The sequence below is a fragment of the Oncorhynchus tshawytscha genome, linkage group LG29 (genome assembly GCF_018296145.1).
Source record: "Oncorhynchus tshawytscha isolate Ot180627B linkage group LG29, Otsh_v2.0, whole genome shotgun sequence".
NCBI classification, from domain to species: domain Eukaryota; kingdom Metazoa; phylum Chordata; class Actinopteri; order Salmoniformes; family Salmonidae; genus Oncorhynchus; species Oncorhynchus tshawytscha.
In genome coordinates this window covers 39,629,238-39,657,143 of record NC_056457.1, presented here as the reverse complement: position 1 = coordinate 39,657,143, position 27,906 = coordinate 39,629,238, and the positions used below count along the sequence as shown (strand labels likewise).

General features: G+C 46.0%; 1 protein-coding gene across 2 annotated transcripts; it reads right to left on the bottom strand.

The window, feature by feature from the left end:
• Window positions 1–2,523: 2,523 nt before the first annotated feature.
• Window positions 2,524–26,471, bottom strand: LOC112238630 (glycogenin-1). Of its 2 annotated transcripts, XM_042308584.1 has the most exons (8): window positions 26,320–26,471; window positions 22,075–22,210; window positions 21,148–21,322; window positions 20,867–21,029; window positions 5,774–5,900; window positions 3,730–3,958; window positions 3,355–3,447; window positions 2,524–3,014 (listed from the first exon to the last, which is right to left on the bottom strand). In XM_042308584.1, exons 1-8 carry the CDS (start codon window positions 26,327–26,329, stop codon window positions 2,856–2,858), a joined length of 1,092 nt encoding a protein of 363 aa, XP_042164518.1. In that variant the 5' UTR covers window positions 26,330–26,471; the 3' UTR covers window positions 2,524–2,855. The 2 variants fall into 2 exon arrangements, with proteins under 2 accessions (XP_042164518.1, XP_042164519.1); XM_042308585.1 differs by lacking the exon at window positions 3,355–3,447.
• Window positions 26,472–27,906: the final 1,435 nt, after the last annotated feature.

The following is a 27,906-nucleotide window of genomic DNA, read 5'->3' as shown; positions in this document are numbered from 1 at the left end:
ACATCAGGATACGAGTACATAACAGATCTCTGCAGTAAACTATACTACAAAATACATCAGGATACGAGTACATAACAGATCTCTGCCGTACACTATACTACACAATACGAGTACATAACAGATCTCTGCCATACACTATACATCAGGATACGAGTACATAACATATCTCTGCAGTAAACTATACTACAAAATACATCAGGATACGAGTACATAACAGATCTCTGCCGTACACTATACATCAGGATACGAGTACATAACAGATCTCTGCCGTACACTATACTACACGAGTACATAACAGATCTCTGCCGTACACTATACATCAGGATACGAGTACATAACAGATCTCTGCCGTACACTATACTACACAATACGAGTACATAACAGATCTCTGCCGTACACTATACTACACAATACGAGTACATAACAGATCTCTGCCGTACACTATACGAGTACATAACAGATCTCTGCCGTACACTATACTACACAATACATCAGGATACGAGTACATAACAGATCAGAGATATGGGGTGTAATGACATATAGTAATGTAATGTCCTGTACCATTGAACCTTCCTGAATGAACCCTGTCTGTCTGTTTTATGGTTAGATGTGCCAAATAAAGACCCAGCATAACTCACTATTTATTCTACAAGTACTTTATTTAGCATGTGACAGCGTCTGTGGTACAGGCACCATTGGGGTGGTAAAACAGCAGTAGGCTAAAAACTAAGAGGTTCAACACGTAGCGGCACTAAGAGCCAGTACCTAGACAAGAGTACAGATGATCAAACACTAGCAGGAGGTGGGAGGGTAACAGGTACTCAAAGGTCCAACTGTGAGGGTTAAGGCCAACTGGAAATGTACCCTGGGTTAAGGCCAACTAAAAAACCTACCCTAGGTTAAGGCCACCTGGAAACCTACCCTAGGTTAAGGCCAACTAAAAAAAACTTACCCTAGGTTAAGGCCAACTGGAAACCTACCCGTGGTTAAGGCCACACAAAAAAACTACCCTGGGTAAAACAAACCGGAGAGGAGATCCCTCACAGCAGCTGAAGAGGTGAAGATGGTATGAAAACTAAGGGAGCAGAACAGTATCTTTCCACAAGAACATAAGCAGTACAGTCCGTTCAGAAAGTGGTCACTTGACTTATTCCACATGAAAAATTAAACAGTATCTTGATTAGGTAAGTATTTAACCCCAGGTCAATACACATTAGAATCACCTTTGGCAGTGATTACATCTGTCTTTCTGGGGAAAGTCTAAAAGATTTGCACACCTGGATTGTACAATATTTGCCCATTATTCTGTAAAAAAAAAAAAAAAAAAAAAAAAAAGCTTCAAGCTCTCAAGTTGGTTGCTGATCATTGCTAAACTTTTTCAAGCTGCATTACGTCAAACTAGTCCACTCAGGAACATTCATCATCTTGGTAAGCAACTCGTGTATAGTTGGCCATGTTTTAGGTTATTGTCCTGCTGAAAGGTGAAATTGTCTCCCATTGTCTGTTGGAAAGCAGACAACCAGGGTTTCCTCTAGGATTTTTCCTGTGCTTATAGCTGTTTCCTAAAAATTAAAAAAAACTTGTCCTTGCCAATGACAAGCATACCCAGAACCTGAAGCAACTGCCGCGCTTGAAAATATGGCGAGTGGTACTCCGTTGGATTTGTCCCAAACATAACGCTTCATTCAGGACAAAGTACAGTTCTTTACATTTTTTTGTAGTTTTACTTTAGTGCCTTATTGCAAACAGGATGCTTATTCTGTACAGGGTTCATTCTTTTCACTGTCAATTAGGTTCGTATTGTGGTGTAGCGGATGGCCCCACAACATTGTATTATCCAATCACAGCCACTAAAAGCTGTTTTAAAGTCACCATTGGCCATATGATGAAATCCCTGAGCGGTTTCCTTCCTCTCCGGCAACTGAGTTAGGAAGGACGCCTGTTGCTTTGTAGTGTCTGGATGTATTGATACACCATCCCAAGTTTGGTAACTTCACCATGCTCAAATGGATATTCAATGTCTGCTTTTTCTAAAATGTTTAGCCCTCTACCAATAGGTGCCCTTCTTTGCGAGGCATTGGAAAACCTCCGATCTTTGTGGTTGAATCTGTTACATTCACATTTAAATGTATGGGGAGGTACAGCGATGAGTCATTCAAAAATCATGTTCAACACTATTCAGGCAACTTAAGCACTTATTTAGGCCATAAGGGGTTGAATACTTGACATTTCAGTTAATTTAAATGAGTCTAAAATAAATGTAAAAAAATACTCTGCTGACAAAATGGGATATTGTGTGACAAAATCTCAGTTAAAAATCAAGCTGTAACAACTAAATGTGGATCGAGTCAAGAGTTCTGAACGCTTTCTGAAGGCCCAGACTACAGACATGGCAGGACATCACATCAGCTCAGTTATAGTGTATAGCCACACCGACATCTATGAAACTACAAGACGTACTGCATTGATCATCTTTCATTTGTTTTAAGTGTCCACACGTGGAAAAAGGCTCATGTCCATATACCAAGGCCATATTTATTTATTATATTTTATTGCGGTTTTAATTCTAAACATTTTCTTCAAAAATAGAAAAAAAATAGATAGGACTTGTAAAAGCTTGTCAATAAATCGGTGCTTCAGTGTCGTAATCTTCACAGTACACATATAACAGGATAAACATACTATACAAGTGTTGCTCAGTTGGACGCCCTCTGCCAACAATGTCAGAATGTTTCCCATCGTAACAGAATTGTGTTGTAGTCTTCGGAGCTGGGGTGGGTAATGGCTCACTAAGATGGAGAGTAGGGTGGGGGGGTGACACTAACTAAAGTGATGCAGTCAAACTCAGTTTCCCTTTATTTGAGAAAAGCGTCAAGCTTTTTCTGGATATTGTCAAACGAGTCCATTCCCATGTAGTCCGCCTGGCCCTGCTCCCATTTCTGCTTGCGTTCCTCGGATGTCTCTGGTGACATGTATGGCTCAGTGTGATGGGAGTCATGTGACGAGCTGCTTCCCTGGAGGAGAAGGGAGAACAAAAAAAAGAATATTAGAAGGGAGCGATTCGATCAATTACGGAACAAGCCACAAGACTAAGAGCTCTGGAGAAAGTGGTTCCTTTGCAGTCAGTGCAGCAACAGAACAGTAGCACACAGTGATCTAAAAAACCTGGTATTTATATCAAGACACTTCCACTACTGCAAACCACCCATCTACTCGATCAGAGAACACACGGCTATGGTATTAGCAAAGCCAGGTTTTGTTGTACAAACAGATTGTCCACAAGAAGCAGTGACAGTTAGTGACCAGGTGTTGGTTGTGATGCTGGGCTTAACATACAACTAGTCTTCATCATACCTTCCAGCCACCTTCCTTGTGACTATTGATCTGTGACCATGACCCAGGCCAGTGACCATGGTGGTCACAACTTTCTTTGACAGGGGACTGGAACTTTAGACGGACGAATGAGAGGGTTAAACATCAATAGCCTTCAAGGCTGAAGTATCACTACATTTTAGAAAGACGAATCATAATATATATGTGATGACTTGGATGCTTATTGTTAGTAATAAGTAATGTTGGACCCTCCTGAATGAATATATAGATATACATGTAAATATTCATTCAGGAGGGTCCAACATTACTTTTTACTAACAATAAGCATCCAAGTCATCACTTAATTCAAACTGTTTTGCAAACAGTTTCTGTAGAGGAAGGACAAGAGGTTAATACTTCTAGATGAACTTCCACACAGCCAGAGTGGAAAGGCTGGTCTCCGTATCCCTCCACCATCATGGGCACCACAGAGGAAGAGTAGAGGAACCACCAGTCCAGGAGGAAGCTGGGGTGTGTGGAGGTCTCCTGCATGTCCCCGCTGACCCTCTTGGTCTTGGGGTCGTACGTGTAGCTCCAGGGCTTGATCTGACCCAGGAAGTGGACCACCTTGGCGTTGCCACCGTATCTGGAACAGAATACATGTTGATTTGCTTAGCTCTCGTTGTGAATGTATCTCATATCTGGCAGTTAAAGACTGTTGTAAATGCTTTGGTTTGATAAGTTCGAACACAGAGAGAGAGAGGGAGAGTGCGCGAGAGCCCGACAGGCGAAGGGAGCCAGAGCCCGACAGGCGAAGGGAGCCAGAGCCCGACAGGCGAAGGGAGCCAGAGCCCGACAGGCGAAGGGAGCCAGAGCCCGACAGGCGAAGGGAGCCAGAGCCCGACAGGCGAAGGGAGCGAGAGCCCGACAGGCGAAGGGGAGCAGAGCCCGACAGGCGAAGGGAGCGAGAGCCCGACAGGCGAAGGGAGCGAGAGCCCGACAGGCGAAGGGAGCGAGAGCCCGACAGGCGAAGGGAGCCAGAGCCCGACAGGCGAAGGGAGCGAGAGCCCGACAGGCGAAGGGAGCGAGAGCCCGACAGGCGAAGGGAGCGAGAGCCCGACAGGCGAAGGGAGCGAGAGCCCGACAGGCGAAGGGAGCAGAGCCCGACAGGCGAAGGGAGCCAGAGCCCGACAGGCGAAGGGAGCGAGCCCGAGGCGAGCCCCGACAGGCGAAGGGAGCGAGAGCCCGACAGGCGAAGGGAGCGAGAGCCCGACAGGCGAAGGGAGCGAGAGCCCGACAGGCGAAGGGAGCGAGAGCCCGACAGGCGAAGGGAGCGAGAGCCCGACGGCCAGGTGAGAGAATAGCCATTGTGACAGAGGCATAAGTCTTTAAACAGAAGGCCTCTATTTAGTCCGCCGGTCTCGGCTGTGTGGAACTGGATATCGAACCCCACGAGGCCGCCCCCTAAATTGACTGGTAACCTGACGTTATGGCATGAGAACACTGATTACTATCGCCTCACACCGACCCGTTCTCTCGCAGCCCAAGAAGACTTTCCCTGCCAGGGGTTTCACAGGTAGTCTACTATTGAGTCACTGCTGCTGGCTGATCCTCCACCCCCTTAAGGTCAATGTCCACACCCTGATGCAATCTAATTAGCATAATAAAAAAATCCCATCTAAATCTGTCAGTTTAAACTACAGATGTTTTGTTGCATCTTAATCCACCTGTAGTGAAAGAAATCAGAGAGGAGCTTAAAGTCCTTTGTAGCGTCCCAACGGTTTGGCCTAAAAACACGTTGGTTCTCCATTTTGCTCTACAACCCCCCCCCCCCATGGACTTTTGTTCCATGTAGTGAATCTGTTGGTCCTTACTGCCAATAGACACACATTGAACAACAGATGTTCACCGTCTGTTGTTTACCGTGTGTCTAATAGCAGTAAGGACCGTCTGTTGTTTACTGTGTGTCTATTGGCTAATAGCAGTAAGGACCGTCTGTTGTTTAGTGTGTGTCTATTGGCTAATAGCAGTAAGGACTGTCTGTTGTTTAGTGTGTGTCTATTGGCTAATAGCAGTAAGGACTGTCTGTTGTTTAGTGTGTGTCTATTGGCAGTAAGGCAAAATACTTTTCTCATATTTCTCAATACATCAAGGGGTCTTGAAATTCAAAATCAAATAGCTAAAATGATCCTTGGTGTGACTTTAAAACAATTCCTTATAGTTTAGTAGAACCCCCCCCGGCTTCGACTCTTATGAGCTGTTAATGCTTTGGCAGGGAATTATAGACAACACCTCAAATATTTACTTTGAGATTTAGCAGAATGTTTCTCAATGTAAGAAATACAGATATATCGAGATAATAGTTAGTGCCTAAACCAGCAACTAGATCTACACACAGTTCTCCATCACATGATTACATACCGTTGGAATGCTGGACGGGAGGTATAGATTGAGTACTTACTGTTTGAATGCTGGAAGGTAAGTGTAGATTGCTATGCTGCTGAGGTTGTAGATGAAGGGGAGGTGTTTCGATATATCTGCTGTTGCCCAGTTACTGAAGAAGCCATTCAAGACCCCCTGGTCTCCTCCTAGAGAAAAGAAGAACAGCAGTTAGCAACAAGAGTGTAAATAGGGAGAGCAATATATTTAGCCCCAACCCATATCAATGCATAGGGGTGGTTCAGAACACAAGGAAGCAGAGTCTAGATCAATCCATTTACCAGTAACACATAGATCTGCAAAACATAATATGATCAGCTTGGTATGTTCAGTAATAGGAATAGACCAGACAGTGAGACAAGGGTTACACAGTAAGACCAAAGTTATTTTAAAACAGGCGTTGTGAAACGGAGGGGGGGGGAATGGCCCTAGTCCTCACTCTCCCATCCAACAGGTCCCAGACATGCTCCATGGGATTGAGAGCCAGGGTCTTCTCTGGCCATGGCATAACACTGACATTCCTGTCTTGCAGGAAATCACTCACAGAACGAGCAGTATGGCTGGTGGCATTGTCATGCTGGATGAACCTGCAGGAAGGGTACCACATGAGGGAGGAGGATGTCTTCCCTGTAACGCACAGCGTTGAGATTGCCTGCAATGACAACAAGCTCCGTCCGATGATGCTGTGACACCCCGCCCCAGACCATGACGGACCCTCCACCTACAAATCGATCCCGCGCCGGAGTACAGGCCTCGGCGTAACGCTCATTCCTCTGACGATCAACATAAATCCAACCATCACCCCTGGTGAGACAAAACCACGACTCGTCAGTGAAGAGAACTGTCAGTCCTGTCTGGTCCAGCGACGGTGGGTTTGTGACCATTAGCGACGGTGTTACCGGTGATGTCTGGTGAGGACCTGTCTTACAACAGGACTACAAGCCCTCAGTCCAGCCTCTCTCAGCCTATTGCGGACAGTCTAAGCACTGATGGAGGGATTGTGCGTTCCTGGTGTAAACCCTTTCCAATGAAGCTCTGTGAAGTTATTTGAATTTTTACAAATGATCTTTGAAAAAGACCTGAAAAAGGCACATTAATTTTTTGCTGAGATTAGATCTATATCAAAAACTTTTGTCTTTGACCAGTAAACTACCATAATCTTAAATAAAATAATCTTTCAAGGACAATTCTCTTGGGCCATATGGTCTATCTACTACAAACTCAATGAGTCTCCCTAACACTATATATTAATGAATAATTATTTACCAAGTTATTCAAGTATAAATTACAATAGATTAACAGAAAATGTATGGCAATAACAAAAATTGCTGAAGATTCCAGTAACTGGTGTAAATTGGCCGTAGCTTTGCTACTCTTCACCCAAGCCCCAACTTCAGAGCAAGTCACTATACAACAGGTTGGCATACAGACAGACTAGCACAGCCATTGCAGATAGCTGTAGTCAGGAAAAACGTACTTCCTATGAACGACATGTGGTTGCCTCACCTAGCTACCTTAAAATGGATGCAGAGTCACTCTGAGGTGTCTGCTAAAATGAATAAAATGTTATCTAACGAGCGGAAAGATAATGATTTATGGTTGTCTGAATAGATCTACTTCAAATAGGGATGGCGCACAACGCCTAATTGCTGTAGATTGAACCAGTAACAGGTGGTTCAGCTGGCTGTCAGTCTCATTCAGCCGTCTATCCAACTGATCATAAACCTGTAACTCCTAAAGCCATGAGGCTTTCTGCCAACACAACCTCTAAAACCTACTTCACACTGCAGGCCTTGGACGCACAAATCAGTTTGCTTTTTTCAAAATCCGTTTGAGAATACCGACGGTCCAAACAACAAGACAAAAAGAAAAGGTGACCAAATCGGATGCGTTGTCATAGTAACGCCAGGTGTGCGCGCAGTGGTTTAGAGGCTGATTGGAGCACGAGCGCCAACACCTATCATTCAGAAAGTATGTAGCTGAAGGTGACGAAGTCCACCATGGACATTTCAAAGTCATAGTGGATAGCATGATCCGACTTTCAAAACGAGTCCTTTTTGGCGTCAGTTAAACTGGCTAGCTAGGCAGCGGTTTAGCACATGCAATCATTTGTAAACAAGGCAATGAGCTACCACACGTTCTTCTCAAACGGTCAGAGTAGCTAGCAAGCAGATATGGCAAATAAAGCCTAGAAACCACTGGAGGGAAAATAAAATCAGATTTGACCGTTCAGACATGTCACATGGCCAGGAATCCCCTACGAGGGTAGTTTAAAGTGTGGCTTGAACTATCAGATTCCATGTGCTTTTTGGCTGTTCAGACTGCAGGAAAAACAGATAAGAGAAGCAAAAATGAAAAGGGTTGTAAAACTGCCAACAATGTGAACAAAGCTTTAGTCAGACTGCTCCGTACCAACAGGATAAAAACAGGATGTTTACAATCACTGCCCACAATGTCTACATAGAGTGGATTCGGAAAGTATTCAGACCCCTCAACTTTTACCACTTTGTTACATTACAGCCTAATTCTAAATTAAATTGTATGAGTCTCAATCTAGACACAATACCCTATAATAATGACAAACCATAAACATTTTGCAAACCTTTCTAAACGTTTGTAAAGTATAAATAAAAAACATGTCACAATTACATAAGTAGTCATACCCATTACTTTCTGTTGAAACACCTTTGGCAGCAATTACAGCCTCAAGTCTTATTTGGTATGACGCTACAAGCTTGGCACACCTGTATTTGGGGAGTTTCTCCCATTCTTCTCGGCAGATCCTCAAGCTCTGTCAGGTTGGATGGGGAGTGTCGCTGCACAGCTATTTTCAGGTCTCTCCAGAAGTGTTGGCTCAGGTTCAAGTCCGGGCTACTCAAGGACATTCATAGACTTGTCCCGAAGCCACTCCTGCGTTGTCTTGGCTGTGTGCTTAGGGTTGTTGTCCTGTTGGAAGGTGAACCGGCGCCCCAGTCGGAGGTCCTGAGTGCTCTGGATTGCTGCACTTTGCTTAGTTCAAATTTCCCTCAAATCCGGACTAGTCTCCCAGTCCCTGCCACTTAAAAACATCCCCACAGCATGCTGCCACCACCACCGCCATGCTTCACTGTAGGGATGATACCAGGTTTACTCCAGACGACACGCTTGGCATTCAGGCCAAAGAGTTGAAGCTTGGTTTCAGACCAAAGAATCTTGTTTCTCATGGTCAGAATCCTTCTTGGCAAACTCCAAGCAGGCTGTCATGTACTGTTTACTGAAGAGTGACTTCCGTCTGGCCACTCTACCATAAAGGCCTTATTGGTGGAGTGCTGCAGAGATGGGAGAATCTTCCAGAAGGACAACCATCTCCACAGAGGAACTATGTAGCTCTGCCAGATTAACCATCGGGTTCTTGGTCACCTCCCTGACCAAGGCCCTTCTCCCCCAGATTGCTCAGTTTGGCCGGGCGGCCAGCTCTAGGAAGAGTCTTGGTGGTTCCAAACGTCTTCTATTTAAGAATGATGGAGGCCACTGTTCTTGCAGACCTTTAATGCTGCAAAAAGTTTACGGTACCCTTCTCCAGATCTGTGCTTCGACAAAATCCTGTTGTCTCGGAGCTCTATGGACAATTCCTTCGACCTTATAGCTTGGTTTTTGCTCTGACATGCATTGTCCACTGTGGGATCTTATATAGACAGTTGTGTGCCTTTCCAAATCATGTCCAATCAATTGAAATTACCACAGGTGGACTCCAACAAGTTGTAGAAAAATCTCAAGTATGATCAATGGAAACAGGATGCACCTGAGCTCAATTTCAATTCTCATAGTAAAGGGTCTAATACATTGGCAAAAATGTCCAAAAAGCTGTCACTCATTACAGGATAATGTTGAGATTAAAAGGTTGAGATTTTATTTATTTAATACATTTTAGAATAAGGCTGTAACGTAACAAAATGTGGATGAAGTCAAGGGGTCTAAATACTTTCCGAATGCACTGTACACTGAATAGACCGACTAAAAAGTGCCCTGTGTGTACACGTACTGACTGCTGTCTGGGTATTGATGGGGGTCGTCTTTCAGTAAACACAGCACTCTGCACTCTCCAAAACAGCACAGCCTTGCATTTGTTTACGTCCCAAAACAGCACGTCGGCCATCAAAGTTGCGTTCTTGTAGGTCTGTCCGTTTAATTTTAAAAGACACCATCAGCTACTTTGTGTAGGTCTCCCTCCGAGACCTGGCCAGTGACCACTACACATTACTGGCTATCGACTAGCCGTAAGTATCAGACATGGCCATGGCTTTGACATGTGAAAGACAAGGAGGAAATATCTAGAGTCCGGTGGATTTAAACCCCACTGACAGATTAGCACGAGCCTGAAACCTCAACTGTAACTACTATCCCAACAGGAAATACAGCCAGCCACTACACATGAACTTGTTGGGTTCAGCTAGGCACCAGCTGAAGCATGCGGATGCGTTGCACCATCCAGAGATATAAATAGGAAAAGGAGTGTGGCTGTCACTATAGGACTAAGTCACTATGCATATAGCTGTACATGCAGTCACCATCCAGAGATATAAATAGGAAAAGGAGTGTGGCTGTCACTATAGGACTAAGTCACTATGCATATAGCTGTACATGCAGTCACCATCCAGAGATATAAATAGGAAAAGGAGTGTGGCTGTCTCTATAGGACTAAGTCACTATGCATATAGCTGTACATGCAGTCACCATCCAGAGATATAAATAGGAAAAGGAGTGTGGCTGTCACTATGCATATAGCTGTACATGCAGTCACCATCCAGAGATTTATTTCTAGGTCTGGGCAGTGTGGCTGGTAGTATGTAGCGTGCAAAAGATCACATACAGAACATGGAGTACAGCCTTCCAGAGAGACCCCTGCATTCGTCTGGTAACTGACATGGGGGGGGGAACACAATTAACGATTTTACTGAGTTGCAGTTCATAAGGAAATCCGTCAATTAGAACTAAATTAGTTAGGCCCTAATCTATGGATGTCACATGACTGGGCAGTGGCGCAGCAATGGGTGGGTCAATCAGAGTGAGTTTTTCCCCCACAGAAATACTCTTCAGTTTCATCAGCTGTCTGGGTGGTTTCGGATAATCCCGCAGCCGGATGTGGAGGTCCTGGGCTGGCGTGGTTAAACGTGTTCTGCAGTGGTGAGGCCGGTTGGACGCACTGCCAAACACTCTGAAACGAAGCTGGAGGCGGCTTATGGTAGAGAAATATATAACCAGGAAGAACTTTAGGATATCAGAGCAGCGGTAACTCATCAGCATTACAACCAGGAATATGATTTTCCCAAACCGAATCCTTCGTTCATACTGATCCCAGAGGCTGTTCCAAAACAAAGAAGTCAGACTTTCAGCCCCACTCAGGACCACCCACCGCTTCGAGTGTTCAGGTCTCTGGATAATGAAGTTGACAAGCTCAGGGCTTCCTTCCAGAGAAACATTAGGACTTGTAACATACTATTTTACCTTTATTTAACTAGGCAAGTCAGTTAAGAACAAATTCTTATTTTCAATGACAGCCTGGGAACAGTGGGTTAACTGCCTTGTTCAGGGGCAGAATGACAGATTTTTACCTCGTCAGCTAGGGGATTCGAACCAGCAACCTCTCGGTTACTGGCCCAACACTATCGACAAGGTTACCTGCCGCCCCAAATGTTTCACGGAAATGTGGCTCTCTCGGGGTATACTGTCTGAGTCCGTTCAGCCAGTTGGCTTCAGTTCATCATGCAGACAGGAATAAATATCTCCTGGGAAGAAGGGTGGGGGTTTCATGATACCACACCATGAGTAGTTAAACATACAGGAACTCAAGCCCTTTTGTTAACCAGACCTAGAATTATTCACAAGCAAATGCCGACCTCCCAAGATAATATTCTTCGGTTATAGTCACGGCCATGTATATTCCCCCTCAAGCAGATGGCCCTCAAAATAACTTCACTGGGCTTTATGCAAACTGGAATCCACATATCCTGAGGCCGCATTTATTGTAGCTGGGGATTTTACAGTAAATTTGAGAAAAACCTTACCAAAGTTCTGTCAACACATTGACTCTCACGCTGCTAAACACTCAACCACTGCTATGCCAACAAGGCCCTCCCCCACCCTCCTTTTGGCAAATCTGATCACGACTCCATTTTGCTCCTCCCTTCCTATAGGCAGAAACTCAAACAGGAAGTACCCGTGCTGAGAACTATTCAATGCTGGTCTGACCAATCGGAATCCAAGCGTCATAATTGTTTTGATCATGCGGACTGGGATATGTTCCGGGTAGATAAACTGATATGGTGACTTATATTATCATGAAGTGTATAGGAGATGTTGTACCCACTATTAAAACCTATCCTAACCAGAAGCATTCAGATAGATGGAAGATTTCATGCAAAACAAAGTGCGAACCACCACATTTAACCATGGCAAGGTGACTGGGGATATGGCTGACTACAAACAGTGTAGTTATTCCCTCCGTAAGGCAATCACAGGCAAACCGTCAGTAAAGAGACAAAGTGGAGTCGCAATTCAACGGCTCAGACAAGACGTATGTGGCAGGGTCTACAGACAATGACGGACTACAAAGAGAAAACCACCAACGTCACGGACAACTATGTCTTGCTTCCGGACTAAACAGTCACCGCTTTGAGGATAATACAGTGCCACCGACCCGCTACCAAGGACTGTGTGTTCTCCGCCGTGGCCGACATGAGCAAGCCATTTAAACGTGTTAACCCTCGCAAGGCCGCCGCCCAGATGGCATCCCTAGCCGCATCCTCAGAGCATTCGTATTTATAGTTGTTCCTGTACCCAAGAAGGCAAAGGTAACTGAACTAAATGACAATAATGCCCCGTAGCACTCACTTCTGTCATCATGAAGTGCTTTGAGAGACTAGTCAAGGATCCTATCACCTCCACCCTACCTGACACCCTAGACCCACTTCAATTAGCTTAACGCCCCAATAGATCCACAGACGATGCTATCGCCATCACACTGCCCTATCCCATCTGTACAAGAGGAATACCTAGGTTAGAATGCTGGTCATTGACTACAGCTCAGCATTCAACACCATATTACCCTCCAAGCTAATCATTAAGCTCGGGGCCCTGGACTTCCTGACGGGCCGCCCCCAGGTGGTGAAGGTAGGAAACAGCTCCACTTAGCTGATCCTCATCACTGGGGCCCCACAAGGATGCATGCTCAGCCTCTTCCTGTACTCCTGTTCACCCATGACTGCATGGCCACGCATGTCTCTAACTCAAGCATCTAGTTTGCAGATGACACTACAGTAGTGGGCCTGATTTACCAACAATGACGAGACAACCTACAGGGAGGTGGTCAGGGCTCAGAGTGTGGTGCCAGGAAAACAACCTCTCACTCAACGTCAACAAAAACAAAAAGGAGATGATTGTGGACTTCAGGAAACAGCAGAGGGAACACCCCCCCATCCACATCGACGGGACAGTAGTGGAGAAGGTAGTAAGTTAAGTTCCTCGGCGTACACATCACGGACAAACTGAAATGGTCCACCCACACAGACAGCGCCTCTTCAACCTCAGGAGGCTGAAGAAATTTGGCTTGTCACCAAAACCCACAAACTTTTACAGATGCACAATTGAGAGCATCAGCGCCTGGTACGGCAACTGCAGCACCTGATGTCACAGGATGTACAACAACCACCCAAGCCACTGCCTGTTCACCCCGCTATCATCCAGAAGGCGAGGTCTGCATCAAAGCTGGGACCAAGAGACTGAAAAACAGCTTCTATCTCAAGACCATCAGACTGTTAAACAGCCACCACTAACACAGAAAGGTGGCTGCCTACATACAGACTTGAAATCACTGGTCACTTTAATGATGTTTACATATCTTGCATGTATATACTGTATTCTATACTATTTCTTAGTCTAATGCTGCTCTGACATTGCTCATCCAAGTATTTTTATATTCTTAATTTCATTCCTTTATCTTGTGTGAATTGTTAGATATTACTGCACTGTTGGTGCTAGAAACACAAGCATTTCGCTACACCCACAATAACATCTTCTAAACAAGTCTATGTGACGAACACAATTTGATTTGACTGCTGTCCACCAAGTCACACCACAACATGAGAAAGTCCTTTAAAAATGGCAAACCAACAGCTGAGCTTTTCTCAGAAGAGGCTCCACACACAAACGCAGTGGAAGAATCTACACTTGAGGTGTCAGAGTCCACCAGTCGAACCACGACACGAGTGAATGTATTCATTGTGCACTAGGTGGAGGAGATGGACCTGTAACATGTGGTTAGTCCATGTATTGTACAGAACAGGAACAAGAGGACCTTTGTGTTCGACAGCACAGCGCTCCCACAGGCCCCTATTCCCCCCCCCCAAGCCCTAGATACTCCCCGTGAGGCTGTCCTCGAGCAGAGCGTCTCCATAGAGTTAACATGGGCCCTTTTCATTTAGAGGGGATGAACAAGGCTCAGCAGGAATGTAGCACTTCCCCAGTATACCTGAACCAAACCACAGGTCTACGGATACCTCAGGGAAGTCCAAGATCTGACCTGGGCCGCATGCAGTAGAAAGAGGAAATTGAATAGAGGCGCCCAGGACTGGAAGAGTAATCTCTCCTGAACCATTTCATCACTCAGATCTGCCATTGCCCAATAGTTGGTTAGCCAGCACTATACAGTCAATTTAAAATTAGGCATAAAGATAGTCAAGGGATACCAGCCCAGGCAGAGACACTAGATTCTCCTGTGTGATACCGGCCCAGGCAGAGAGACACTAGATTCTCCTGTGTGATACCGGCCCAGACACTAGATTCTCCTGTGTGATACCGGCCCAGACACTAGATTATCCTGTGTGATACCGGCCCAGACACTAGATTATCCTGTGTGATACCGGCCCAGACACTAGATTCTCCTGTGTGATACCAGCCCAGGCAGAGAGAGACTAGATTCTCCTGTGTGATACCAGCCCAGGCAGAGAGAGACTAGATTCTCCTGTGTGATACCAGCCCAGACAGAGAGACACTAGATTCTCCTGTGTGATACCAGCCCAGGCAGAGAGATACCGACTAGATTCTCCTGTGTGATACCAGCCCAGACAGAGAGACACTAGATTCTCCTGTGTGATACCGGCCCAGACACTAGATTCTCCTGTGTGATACCAGCCCAGGCAGAGAGACTAGATTCTCCTGTGTGATACCAGCCCAGGCAGACACTAGAGATACCAGCCCAGACACTAGATTCTCCTGTGTGATACCAGCCCAGACAGAGAGAGACACTAGATTCTCCTGTGTGATACCAGCCCAGACAGAGAGACACTAGATTCTCCTGTGTGATACCAGCCCAGACAGAGAGACACTAGATTCTCCTGTGTGATACCAGCCCAGGCAGAGAGACACTAGATTCTCCTGTGTGATACCAGCCCAGGCAGAGAGAGACTAGATTCTCCTGTGTGATACCGGCCCAGACAGAGAGACACTAGATTCTCCTGTGTGATACCGGCCCAGACACTAGATTCTCCTGTGTGATACCAGCCCAGACAGAGAGACACTAGATTCTCCTGTGTGATACCGGCCCAGACACTAGATTCTCCTGTGTGATACCAAGCATTTTGTTTTCCAGTCGTAGAGGACTGTAGCACAAAAAAAAGAAAAAAAAGAAAAGAGGAACTGCAAGTCACGGCTACAGCGCAACATGAAAAGACCATCGCTGGCTAAAAATACTGCAGCTTCAGCCAATTAGCATACCCCACAACCTGCTAGCATATCGCTAGGCCATTAATGTGGCATTCAACAGCACAGGGAATCCAGGGGGTTTAGAAAACAGTCTGAGGAGCAAGAGTCTGACACACACACACAGCTTCAAATAACAAGAGAGCCTGACATTAGATAATGACACAACAGGCTCCTCCCACACAGCTAGTGTGCTCTATAGTGGGCTGTAGTTTCTGCTCTATAGTGGGCAATAGTCTAGTGGGCAATAGTCTATAGTGGGCAATAGTCTATAGTGGGCAATAGTGAGAGACGGCATTATTGGGAGACATAATTAAAATGGGTAGTTGGTTTCTCCTGTGTGATACCAGCCCAGACAGAGAGACACTAGATTCTCCTGTGTGATACCAGCCCAGACACTAGATTCTCCTGTGTGATACCAGCCCAGACACTAGATTCTCCTGTGTGATACCAGCCCAGACACTAGATTCTCCTGTGTGATACCGGCCCAGACACTAGATTCTCCTGTGTGATACCAGCCCAGACACTAGATTCTCCTGTGTGATACCAGCCCAGACACTAGATTCTCCTGTGTGATACCAGCCCAGACAGAGACACACTAGATTCTCCTGTGTGATACCAGCCCAGACAGAGACACACTAGATTCTCCTGTGTGATACCAGCCCAGACACTAGATTCTCCTGTGTGATACCAGCCCAGACAGAGAGATACCAGCCCAGACTAAATTCTCCTGTGTGATACCAGCCCAGACAGAGAGACACTAGATTCTCCTGTGTGATACCAGCCCAGACAGAGAGACACTAGATTCTCCTGTGTGATACCAGCCCAGACAGAGAGAGACACTAGATTCTCCTGTGTGATACCGGCCCAGACAGAGAGACACTAGATTCTCCTGTGTGATACCAGCCCAGACAGAGAGACACTAGATTCTCCTGTGTGATACCAGCCCAGACAGAGAGACACTAGATTCTCCTGTGTGATACCAGCCCAGACAGAGAGACACTAGATTCTCCTGTGTGATACCAGCCCAGACAGAGAGACACTAGATTCTCCTGTGTGATACCAGCCCAGACAGAGAGACACTAGATTCTCCTGTGTGATACCAGCCCAGACAGAGAGACACTAGATTCTCCTGTGTGATACCAGCCCAGACAGAGAGACACTAGATTCTCCTGTGTGATACCAGCCCAGACACTACCAGCCCAAAGATTCTCCTGTGTGATACCAGCCCAGACACTAGAGAGACACTAGATTCTCCTGTGTGATACCAGCCCAGACAGAGAGACACTAGATTCTCCTGTGTGATACCAGCCCAGACAGAGAGACACTAGATTCTCCTGTGTGATACCAGCCCAGACAGAGAGAGACTAGATTCTCCTGTGTGATACCGGCCCAGACAGAGAGACACTAGATTCTCCTGTGTGATACCAGCCCAGACAGAGAGAGACTAGATTCTCCTGTGTGATACCAGCCCAGACAGAGAGAGACACTAGATTCTCCTGTGTGATACCGGCCCAGACAGAGAGAGACTAGATTCTCCTGTGTGATACCGGCCCAGACAGAGAGACACTAGATTCTCCTGTGTGATACCAGCCCAGACAGAGAGAGACTAGATTCTCCTGTGTGATACCAGCCCAGACAGAGAGACTAGATTCTCCTGTGTGATACCAGCCCAGACAGAGACACTAGATTCTCCTGTGTGATACCAGCCCAGACACTAGATTCTCCTGTGTGATACCAGCCCAGACAGAGACACTAGATTCTCCTGTGTGATACCAGCCCAGACAGAGACACTAGATTCCTGCCAACAGTCACTTCAGTCCGCCAGAACGAGTCTGCTCTTGAAAGCACGTGGCACTATTAAGCAAACTAATTGGTGTCCCGAACCATAGATGGAATATTTGAGCCATATTAGACAGCTGCTTCACGGATTCACTGTTCTGATGAGGGTGGACTGCTGCTAGCTTCATTGAGCTAGCCAGACGAACTACAATATGTTCCTGTTTGAAAGGGATTCATGTGTTATTGCAGAGAACACACAAAGCAGTGTGTTTGCAATAGGCCCAAAAGTCTATTTTTCCAAAGTTAAAACTGTAGCATATTCAAACATGCGTTAAAATATCCAGTTGAAGTCTTCCTATTGTGGATGAGGACACGTGAGTACCAACAGGCTTGGTAAAATACACTGTTCAATTACTATGTGTCCCCTGATGACTAATCAGTACAAACCAGAAGTACTTTTCAAGCCTGCCCTCCCTCAAATAGTTCCATTTAGTTCCATTCCAACGAAGTGACTTCCCAAACTGGGTCTCAACGCTTATAAAACGCTAGAAAAACAAGTCTGCCATGAAAGAGCGCGTTGTTCTCAGTCTACACCGGCTAAATTCACCATGATGTTCTCTGAATGCTCTGAAGTGCCATTAGAGAGAGAGAAAGAGATACTGCTAGGATGCCGGCTCCATTTATATAAATGGCCTGCCAACAGGTTGCCTGAAGACCCACATTGAATTTTACTTCAGGTAGAAATCAAAATGGTATTTGTCACACGCGCTGTCTACAACAGGTGTAGTAGACCTTACCATGAAATGTTTACTTACAATCCCCTCAGCAACAATGTAGTTCCAGAAATATTTACTACATAAACTAAAATTTAAAAAAGTTGTGGCAAGAAAATTACATAACAAGACTATATACAGGGGATGTATCGGTACTGAGTCAATGTGCGGGGATACAGGGTAGTCGAGGTAATTCGTGGAGTGAGTATGCATAGATAATAAACAGAGTAGTAGCAGTGTCAAAACAAAGGTGGGGGGGCTCACGTTTGGAAAGTTCTGAAAACCGCTACAAACCAGAAAGCTGAATAAAATGATACATTGGTCCTTCTGCAGGTAGGAAGGGGAGAGAAGATCCACGACTAGTGTAGTCAACTCCACCTTCAGTATGCTGGTCTGTATAGTTTGGATTTTTGGTTTTGAGCCCACCCAAACACTTCCCCGTTATGGCCGAGCCCACCCAAACACTTCCCCGTTATGGCCGAGCCTACCCAAACACTTCCCCGTTATGGCCGAGCCCACCCAAACACTTCCCGTTATGGCCGAGCCCACCCAAACACTTCCCCGTTATGGCCGAGCCCACCCAAACACTTCCCAAAGTTATGGCCGAGCCCACCCAAACACTTCCCCTGTTATGGCCGAGCCCACCCAAACACTTCCCCGTTATGGCCGAGCCCACCCAAACACTTCCCGTTATGGCCGAGCCCACCCAAACACTTCCCCGTTATGGCCGAGCCCACCCAAACACTTCCCCGTTATGGCCGAGCCCACCCAAACACTTCCCCGTTATGGCCGAGCCCACCCAAACACTTCCCGTTATGGCCGAGCCCACCCAAACACTTCCCGTTATGGCCGAGCCCACCCAAACACTTCCCCGTTATGGCCGAGCCCACCCAAACACTTCCCGTTATGGCCGAGCCTACCCAAACACTTCCCGTTATGGCCGAGCCTACCCAAACACTTCCCGTTATGGCCGAGCCTACCCAAACACTTCCCCGTTATGGCCGAGCCTACCCAAACACTTCCCCGTTATGGCCGAGCCTACCCAAACAGCAAACACTTCCAGCTGATTGCAAGGAAACCTGCAATCGGTCGACAATTTTTTACACATTTTTATTTAGCTAGGCAAGTCAGTTAAGAACAAATTCTTATTTACAATGGCGGCCTGGGCCAATTATACACGGCCCTATGGAACTCCCAATAACAGCCAGTTGTGATACAGCCTGGAATCGAACCAGGGTCTGTAATGATGCCTCTTGCACTGAGATGCAGTGCCTTAGACCGCTGTGCCACTCGGGAGTCAGAGTGCATCACTTGCAATGAGTCAGATTGGATTTTCAATCAACAGCCTACCTGCGCCACAGAAGGTCACCGCTTTCCTGTGGATCCTATCTCCATCAGAACAGCAACCAGTAACCAGTAACATGTCAATATAAATTGTACTCGACATTCTGCCCTGTAGAGACTGTTTAAAGTTGTTTACAGCGACTTCTTTCAGATTGATCTCCATGGTAACAGTGATGTTTAGGCAAGCCGACGGACAGTGAGCAGACTACTGACGTACGTGCATAGCAGCCATTTCCAGTAGTAGTAAGGCCGAGTCTTAAAATGGGCCTGGACATAAGTAGTGGCCTGTGAGGAACAGGGTAGCATTTCAGCATGGGGCTGTAGCCAAGACAGAGGTCACTATTCACCAGTGGTCTCACGGGATGTGCAGGGTTAATGTCAGCCAGTGCCCATCTCAAATTCAACCCCACCCTGTAGAGCCCCTCAGAATAACTCCCAGAGTTAGAGGCAGTGTCATGACAGGACCCTGTGTTCAGACTTTAAGCTTGATAAAGACCTTACTTAGAGAAGTCACCCCCCCCCCTGTACCCCGTAAAACACCTCAGAATAACTCACAGGGTTAGAGAGGCGGTATTGTGACAGGACCGTGTGTTGACAAAGACCCGTTTGACATATGTAGATTGTGGTTTAACCATTTTTAAATAGCTCAAACACTACAAATGGACAGCAGACTGCTAGCATCCAACCTACAGAACAGCAGACTGCTAGCATCCAACCTACAGGACAGCAGACTGCTAGAGGCCAGCCACGACCCAATAGGAAATACCACAGATATTTGGAATGCTGCACATATTGCCTCGACATAGTTGGAAAAGCAGCACATTTAATACCAGCAGACCATGGAAACACTAGTCCAATATGCTGCGTGACCTACCAGCAGACCATGGAAACACTAGTCCAATATGCTGCGTGACCTACCAGCAGACCATGGAAACACTAGTCCAATATGCTGCGTGACCTACCAGCAGACCATGGAAACACTAGTCCAATATGCTGCGTGACCTACCAGCAGACCATGGAAACACTAGTCCAATATGCTGCGTGACCTACCAGCAGACCATGGAAACACTAGTCCAATATGCTGCGTGACCTACCAGCAGACCATGGAAACACTAGTCCAATATGCTGCGTGACCTACCAGCAGACCATGGAAACAAATAAGTTCCGATGAACTTCATAGGGTGAAAGGTCACGATGAGCTTGATGCTCCTTTCCAATAAATATCAAGGGTCTTATTTTGGTGACATGGTGATCAATGGTTGGCTGCCGTTTGACCAATAAAAAGAAACCATGTACCAGCGGTTGGCTAGAGTACACGTGCCACATGGCCACTTCAGTAAATAGACCACCAATTTGGTTTTCCAGGAAATTCTACCCCTGACATTCATTTTGTTTCCAGTATGAGGGTGAAGAAAATCCCCTTTGATCACAGACATAACATTCTCAAATGAAAGGAAATCACTAAAAGCTCTGACACGTACCATCGAAGCTGCCATGTTCTGCGCAGTACTGGAGCAGTTTGCTGTACGTCTCGTTGGAGGGTCGGAACACGAACACGCCGGAGTTGAAACAGTCTGGCCAGCCGGGATCCGGGGCCGCAGACAGCTCCTCTCTGTCAAACAACTCATCTATGTTCTGTACCACCTGCAACAAACACATACAGGTGAACTCTACTGTAGCTACCTGGAGGACATACAGGTGAACCCCCCCCCATACCAGTGTGTGTGGGTCCTTGAAGGTCAGAGTATCGTGTGTATCTCACCAGTGTGTCTGCATCCATGAAGACACATTTGGAGTATTGTGTAAGGGTCCAGCAATGTAGCTTGGTGAAGGTGACTCCCAGGTCAGGTCTCTTCATCAGGGCCAGGTTAGCTGAGTCTCCGCTGTCCAACACATCTACCAACAGTACCTCGTCAAAGATCTTCAGAAGCACTCCTCTGGTGGTAAGAGAAGGAGCGAGGAGTGAGAGGAGGGCGGGAAGGAGAGCGAGAAGGAGCGAGGAGTGAGAGCGGGAAGGAGAGCGGAAGGAGCGAGGGAAGGAGAGCGGGAAGGAGAGCGGGAAGGAGCGAGGGGAAGTGAGAGGAGGGCGGGAAGGAGAGCGGAAGGAGCGAGGAGGAGAGGGCGGGAAGGAGAGCGAGAAGGAGCGAGGGAAGGAGAGGGGAGGAGCGGGAAGGAGAGCGAGAAGGAGCGGGAGGAGTGAGAGGAGGGCGGGAAGGAGAGCGAGAAGGAGCGAGGGGCGGGAGAGGAGGGCGGGAAGGAGGGTGCGAGAAGGAGTGAGGAGCGAGGAGTGAGAGGAGGGCGGGAAGGAGAGCGAGAAGGAGTGAGGAGGAGGGCAGGAAGGAGAGAGAAGGAGCGAGGAGGAGGGCAGGAAGGAGAGAGAAGGAGCGAGGAGGAGGAGGAGGAGGGCGGGAAGGAGAGAGAGAAGGCGGCACAGGACAGTTTGGGGGAAACCCCTGGATTAGAAGATGTTGGCGAGAGGGCTTCGAGAGATCATGCCAACAATCCTGCATGTGGGAGATGAAGATCATGTTTGATCAAGCCCCAGATCATCATCACCAACAAGGTCTAGGATCAGATCTTTGACTCCCAACATTAGAAAGGTCATAGGTTACACTAACCAGTTGATGCTCCAGCGTCACTCTAGGACATAATAAACAGTCGTCCCTGGGAAGTGGAAAAGGGTTCTTACTTGCAGGGGTCAGAGACATGGGGTCCGATCATCACCACCAGCTTCCTGGTTGTCTTGTGGTTCCTCAGGGACTTGCCCAGGACCATGGCTCCTCTGGCATAGTTGTCATTGGTCGCCAAAGTCACAAAAGCCTGGTCTGGGTGGGGACATAACTTATTAATAAAAACCTGGAAATAACATTTTGTTCGGTTAAAAACAGTGTGAATCCATCAGAGTTAAATGACTTCATTGCTATATTTTTATTTTACCTTTATTTAACCAGGCAAGTCAGTTAAGAACAAATTCTTATTTTCAATGACGGCCTAGGAACAGTGGGTTAACTGCCTGTTCAGGGGCAGAATGACAGATTTGTACCTTGTCAGCTCGGGGGTTTGAACTCGCAACCTTCCGGTTACTAGTCCAACGCTCTACCCACTAGGCTACCCTGCCACCAACTCCATGGGTAGGCAACCATGTTCCTGGAGTGCCGTGGGTACAGGTGTGGTGCCTAGTTCCAACTAGGTACCACACCTGACCAACTGAGCTAATTGAGGAGTTCAGTGACTGACTAAAGTCAACACACCTGGTCCTCCAGGTTGATTAAATCAAAACCATTAGGTGCCTGAGGCACTCCAGGACCAGTGTCGTCTAAACCTGCCCTACTCAAACACCCACCCCACAACTTTGTAAAGCCTGACTCAATGGTCCATCTCATAACTGGTGTGTCAAAACAAAGGCCTTAGTGTTCGTATGTATGAAGACCGTAACATATTACTTCAGTGAGGGACGGTCTGTGGTTGTTTTACCAATGTCAGCACGTCACACAGAATGGCCAAGGGTTCCACGTCAACTGTGCCAAATAGGAAAGTCTATAAATTGCCCATAAACTCAAGTATCAACAATGGACTGATTGTAAGATGGCAAAGGACAAAATAGAATCCTATTATTATAATGACAAAATCTAAACCCTGAAAGTTAATATCAGCAGCCTTGACAAGCCAGTAAATCAACAGTAGTCACTACACCGGTCCTGAAAAATCCCCTGGGTGCAGTAGTCACTACAGTTGGTCCTGAGCAATCCCCTGGGTGCAGTAGTCACTACAGTTGGTCCTGAGCAATCCCCTGGGTGCAGTAGCCACTAGTTGGTCCTGAGCAAGCCCCTGGGTGCAGTAGCCACTACAGTTGGTCCTGAGCAAGCCCCTGGGTGCAGTAGTCACTACAGTTGGTCCTGAACAATCCCCTGGGTGCAGTAGTCACTACAGTTGGTCCTGAACAATCCCCTGGGTGCAGTAGTCACTACAGTTGGTCCTGAACAATCCCCAGTGGGTGCAGTAGTCACTACAGTTGGTCCTGAACAATCCCCTGGGTGCAGTAGTCACTACACTTGGTCCTGAGCAATCCCCTGGGTGCAGTAGTCACTACACTTGGTCCTGAGCAATCCCCTGGGTGCAGTAGTCCCTACACCGGTCCTGAACAATCCCCTGGGTGCAGTAGTCACTACAGTTGGTAGTGACTACAGAAAAGTGATCAACTGTACCTCGCTCCCAAGAAAATATCTGATAAATTATAAGCAAATAAAACATGGCCATTAAAAGTAGTCAGACGCCTGTTCCTCCGAGTCACTGTTATTCACCACATTTAATTCACACTTGAAAAAATGCCATTTGATAAGCGACATGACACACTGTACATGGTCCCCTTCTATACATTCGTCAGCTATAGAAAGACTAGTTCAGTAATGGACTAGAGCTTAATGTTATAAAACTTATATAGTCCAAGGTCCTTCTGTTTAGAGGGAAATTGGCTCTGGCAGCCAGAAAACACCATCTAAAACATGAATCAATTCTCAATTGCGGTATCGTTCTTTTAAATTAAAAAGAAAGCACCCTACTTTCAAATCACATGAAAATAATTCCACTAAATATAGCTTGTTGTCACCAGTTTTAACGGTTGCAGCCAACAGTATGTCAATGACGTGGCATCTGTCTTCCGTATATTCACACAGGTAGGCGTTAGGACATGGCGTTAGGACATGGCGTTAGGACATGGCGTTAGGACATGGCGTTAGGACATGGCGTTAGGACATGGCGTTAGGACATTTAGGACATGGCGTTAGGACATGGCGTTAGGACATGGCGTTAGGACATGGCGTTAGGACATGGCGTTAGGACATGGCGTTAGGACATGCAGCTCTCAGTCTTCTGTTAGTTATCCCAACAAGCGATATAACATGGAGACGTGGCTGTGAACCCCAACCCTGGAAGAGGTGCCTAGTAATTCAACTTTTTGTTTTTAGAAAACCATTTCTCGCTGATATGAAAAGATACTGTCGGTAAGGTTTGGAAACATAAGGTGATGCGTTTTAATGTTCATAAGGAGCATCGGGGGAACTTAAAACGCCACTGGCCAGAAGATATTATTGTCAATAGGCACTAAAGTCAGCTTCTATGAATGTCTCACATAAAGACATCCTGCTGGCCTTTAAGCCTCAACCCACAGACACTGAACAGAAATATGAAGACGCAACACCTGGTGTTGGTCCAATTTTCCATGAGCTGAAATTGACAAAAATCACCACAAAATGCATGCTTCTCTAAACTTTCAGGCACAAATTTGTGAACATTCCTGTTAGTAAGCATTTATCATTTGTCAACATAATCCAGCCACCTGACAGGTGTAGCATATCAAGAAGCTGATTAAACGGCAGGGTCAATACACAGGTGCACCTTGTGCTGGGGACAATAAAAGGTCACTCAAAATCTATTTGCCGCAAATTTTTCAAGTTGAGGGAGTGTGCAATTGGCATGCTGACTGCAGGAATGCCCACCAGAGCGGTTGCCAGAGAATTGATTTTTAATTTCTAACATAAGCCACCCCCAATGTCCTTTTAAAGAATTTGGCAGTACGTCCAAATGGCCTCAATCGCAGACCACGTGTATGGCGTAGTGTGGGCGAGCAGTTTGCAGATGTCAAATGTTGTGAACCAAGTGTCCCATGGTGGCGGTGGGACTATGGTATTGGCAGGTTTGGGATGCTCTGGATTGACGTGTACAACAGCGTGTTCCAGTTCCTGACAATATCCAGCAACTTCACACATCCATTGAAGAGGAGTGGGACAACATTCCACAGGACACAATCAACAGCCTGATCAACTCAATGAGAAGGAGATGTGTCGTACTGCGTGACGTAAATGGTGGTCACACCATACTGACTGGTTTTCTGATCCACGCCCACTCATTTTTTATTAAAAGGTTTGTGACCAATGCCTATCTGTATTCACAGTCATGTGAAATCCATAGATTAAATCTTTGACATTGTTGCGTTCGTATTTGTGTTCAGTACAAATGAAGATTTAATAATCACCACCACTCTTAGAAAGGCAGATGACCAAGGGATGACTTGCAACTTTCGGAAATCATGGGGGACAGACTGGACATCGGGTTTCACTATTGACATTTTGCCAGATACATTTATAACTGTCACATTGGCGGGAGGCACTGTGCCTTTAGGAATATAATATCACAAAACACTGGAGGTACTTCAAGTTCAGAGAGTCACCAAGTTAGGACATTGAGTTTAACATGGAACACTAATTCAATTAATAAAATGACACTTCTAGTAGTCTACAGCGACGTGTCCACTAGGAACAGTGCGCAGCCTACGAGCGAACATGGTTCTACTAAGGACGAGACTGATGGTGCTGTCAACACAACACGGAACTCGGATAAATATTCATGACCTAAGATCTTCAGGTTGGAAAGTGGGAACTAGTAAGAGGCCAGAGTTCACGACATGGGCTTCAGAGTGGGATCACCTTTCAAAAAGCAGATAGTTGTTTTCTTTCGAGTTCCCAGTGGTTTTGAACGCGGCATAATCAACAGCAAAAATGCAACGACCCGACAATTACTCCGTGATCCACACAATTACACCCGCAAAACGTGAATTGATAAGATTGTATTAGAAAACATGCGCTGATGGAAGGTGGAAAAGAGACTCCATTTTAAAATGTCAGCAGTGCCACTTTCTTGTTCTTGAGTCAACGATTACACTTCCTTGATATGATACAACAAACCAAGCTGTAGGTTTGTCAAAGTGCCCGTCATGTGCCCAATCATGTAGGCATACATACCAATTGTTGTAGTTGGGATACTTAGTAACACACTGACTGACAGTCCGAACAAGCATGAATAGTTACTTGGTTTCGCCACAGTGCGAAACTTCAACCAGATCGTCCACTGATAAGATTGTTACAAAATGTCAACGTACCTTCTGCCATGATTCTATTACAAGTCGGAGCTACTCTGTTGATGGACTCGGCGTCTTACTTGGGAAAGGAACAACTTCATATAAGAAGGAGAATTTATAGACGCATGAACCAGAACTAGACAGTTGCCCACGTGACCGGTGCTAGGCACACACCCACTTCTGTACTGCATGCGCCATTGAGCACAACTACTCTCTTTCTCTCTCTCTCTCTCTCTCTCTCTTTCTCTCCCTCTCTGTCTTTCTCTCTCTCTGTCTTTCTCTCTGTCTTTCTCTCAATTCAATTCAATTCAAGGGCTTTATTGGCATGGGAAACATGTGTTAACATTGCCAAAGCAAGTGAGGTAGATAATATATAAAGTGAATATATAAAGTGAAACAAACAATAAAAATTAACAATAAACATCACACATACAGAAGTTTCAAAACAATAAAGACATTACAAATGTCATATATATATATATATATATATATATATATACAGTGTTTTAACAACATACAAATGGTAAAGGACACAAGATAAAATAAATAAGCATAGATATGGGTTGTATTTACAATGGTGTGTGTTCTTCACTGGTTGCCCTTTTCTCGTGGCAACAGGTCACAAATCTTGCTGCTGTGATGCCACACTGTGGAATTTCACCCAGTAGATATGGGAGTTTTTCAAAATTGGATTTGTTTTCAAATTCTTTGTGGATCTGTGTAATCTGAGGGAAATATGTCTCTCTAATATGGTCATACATTGGGCAGGAGGTTAGGAAGTGCAGCTCAGTTTCCACCTCATTTTGTGGGCAGTGAGCACATAGCCTGTCTTCTCTTGAGAGCCATGTCTGCCTACGGCGGCCTTTCTCAATAGCAAGGCTATGCTCACTGAGTCTGTACATAGTCAAAGCTTTCCTTAATTTTGGGTCAGTCACAGTGGTCAGGTATTCTGCCGCTGTGTACTCTCTGTGTAGGGCCAAATAGCATTCTAGTTTGCTCTGTTTTTTTGTTAATTCTTTCCAATGTGTTAAGTAATTATCTTTTTGTTTTCTCATGATTTGGTTGGGTCTAATTGTGTTTCTGTCCTGGGGCTCTGTAGGGTGTGTTTGTGTTTGTGAACAGAGTCCCAGGACCACCTTGCTTAGGGGACTCTTCTCCAGGTTCATCTCTCTGTAGGTGATGGCTTTGTTGTGGAAGGTTTGGGAATGTCTTCCTTTTAGGTGGTTATAGAATTTAACAGCTCTTTTCTGGATTTTGATAATTAGTGGGTATCGGCCTAATTCTGCTCTGCATGCATTATTTGGTGTTCTACGTTGTACACGGAGGATATTTTTGCAGAATTCTGCGTGCAGAGTCTCAATTTGGTGTTTGTCCCATTTTGTGAAGTCTTGGTTGGTGAGCGGACCCCAGACCTCACAACCATAAAGGGCAATGGGCTCTATGACTGATTCAAGTATTTTTAGCCAGATCCTAATTGGTATGTTGAAATTTATGTTTCTTTTGATGGCATAGAATGCCCTTCTTGCCTTGTCTCTCAGATCGTTCACAGCTTTGTGGAAGTTACCTGTGGTGCTGATGTTTAGGCCAAGGTATGTATAGTTTTTGTGT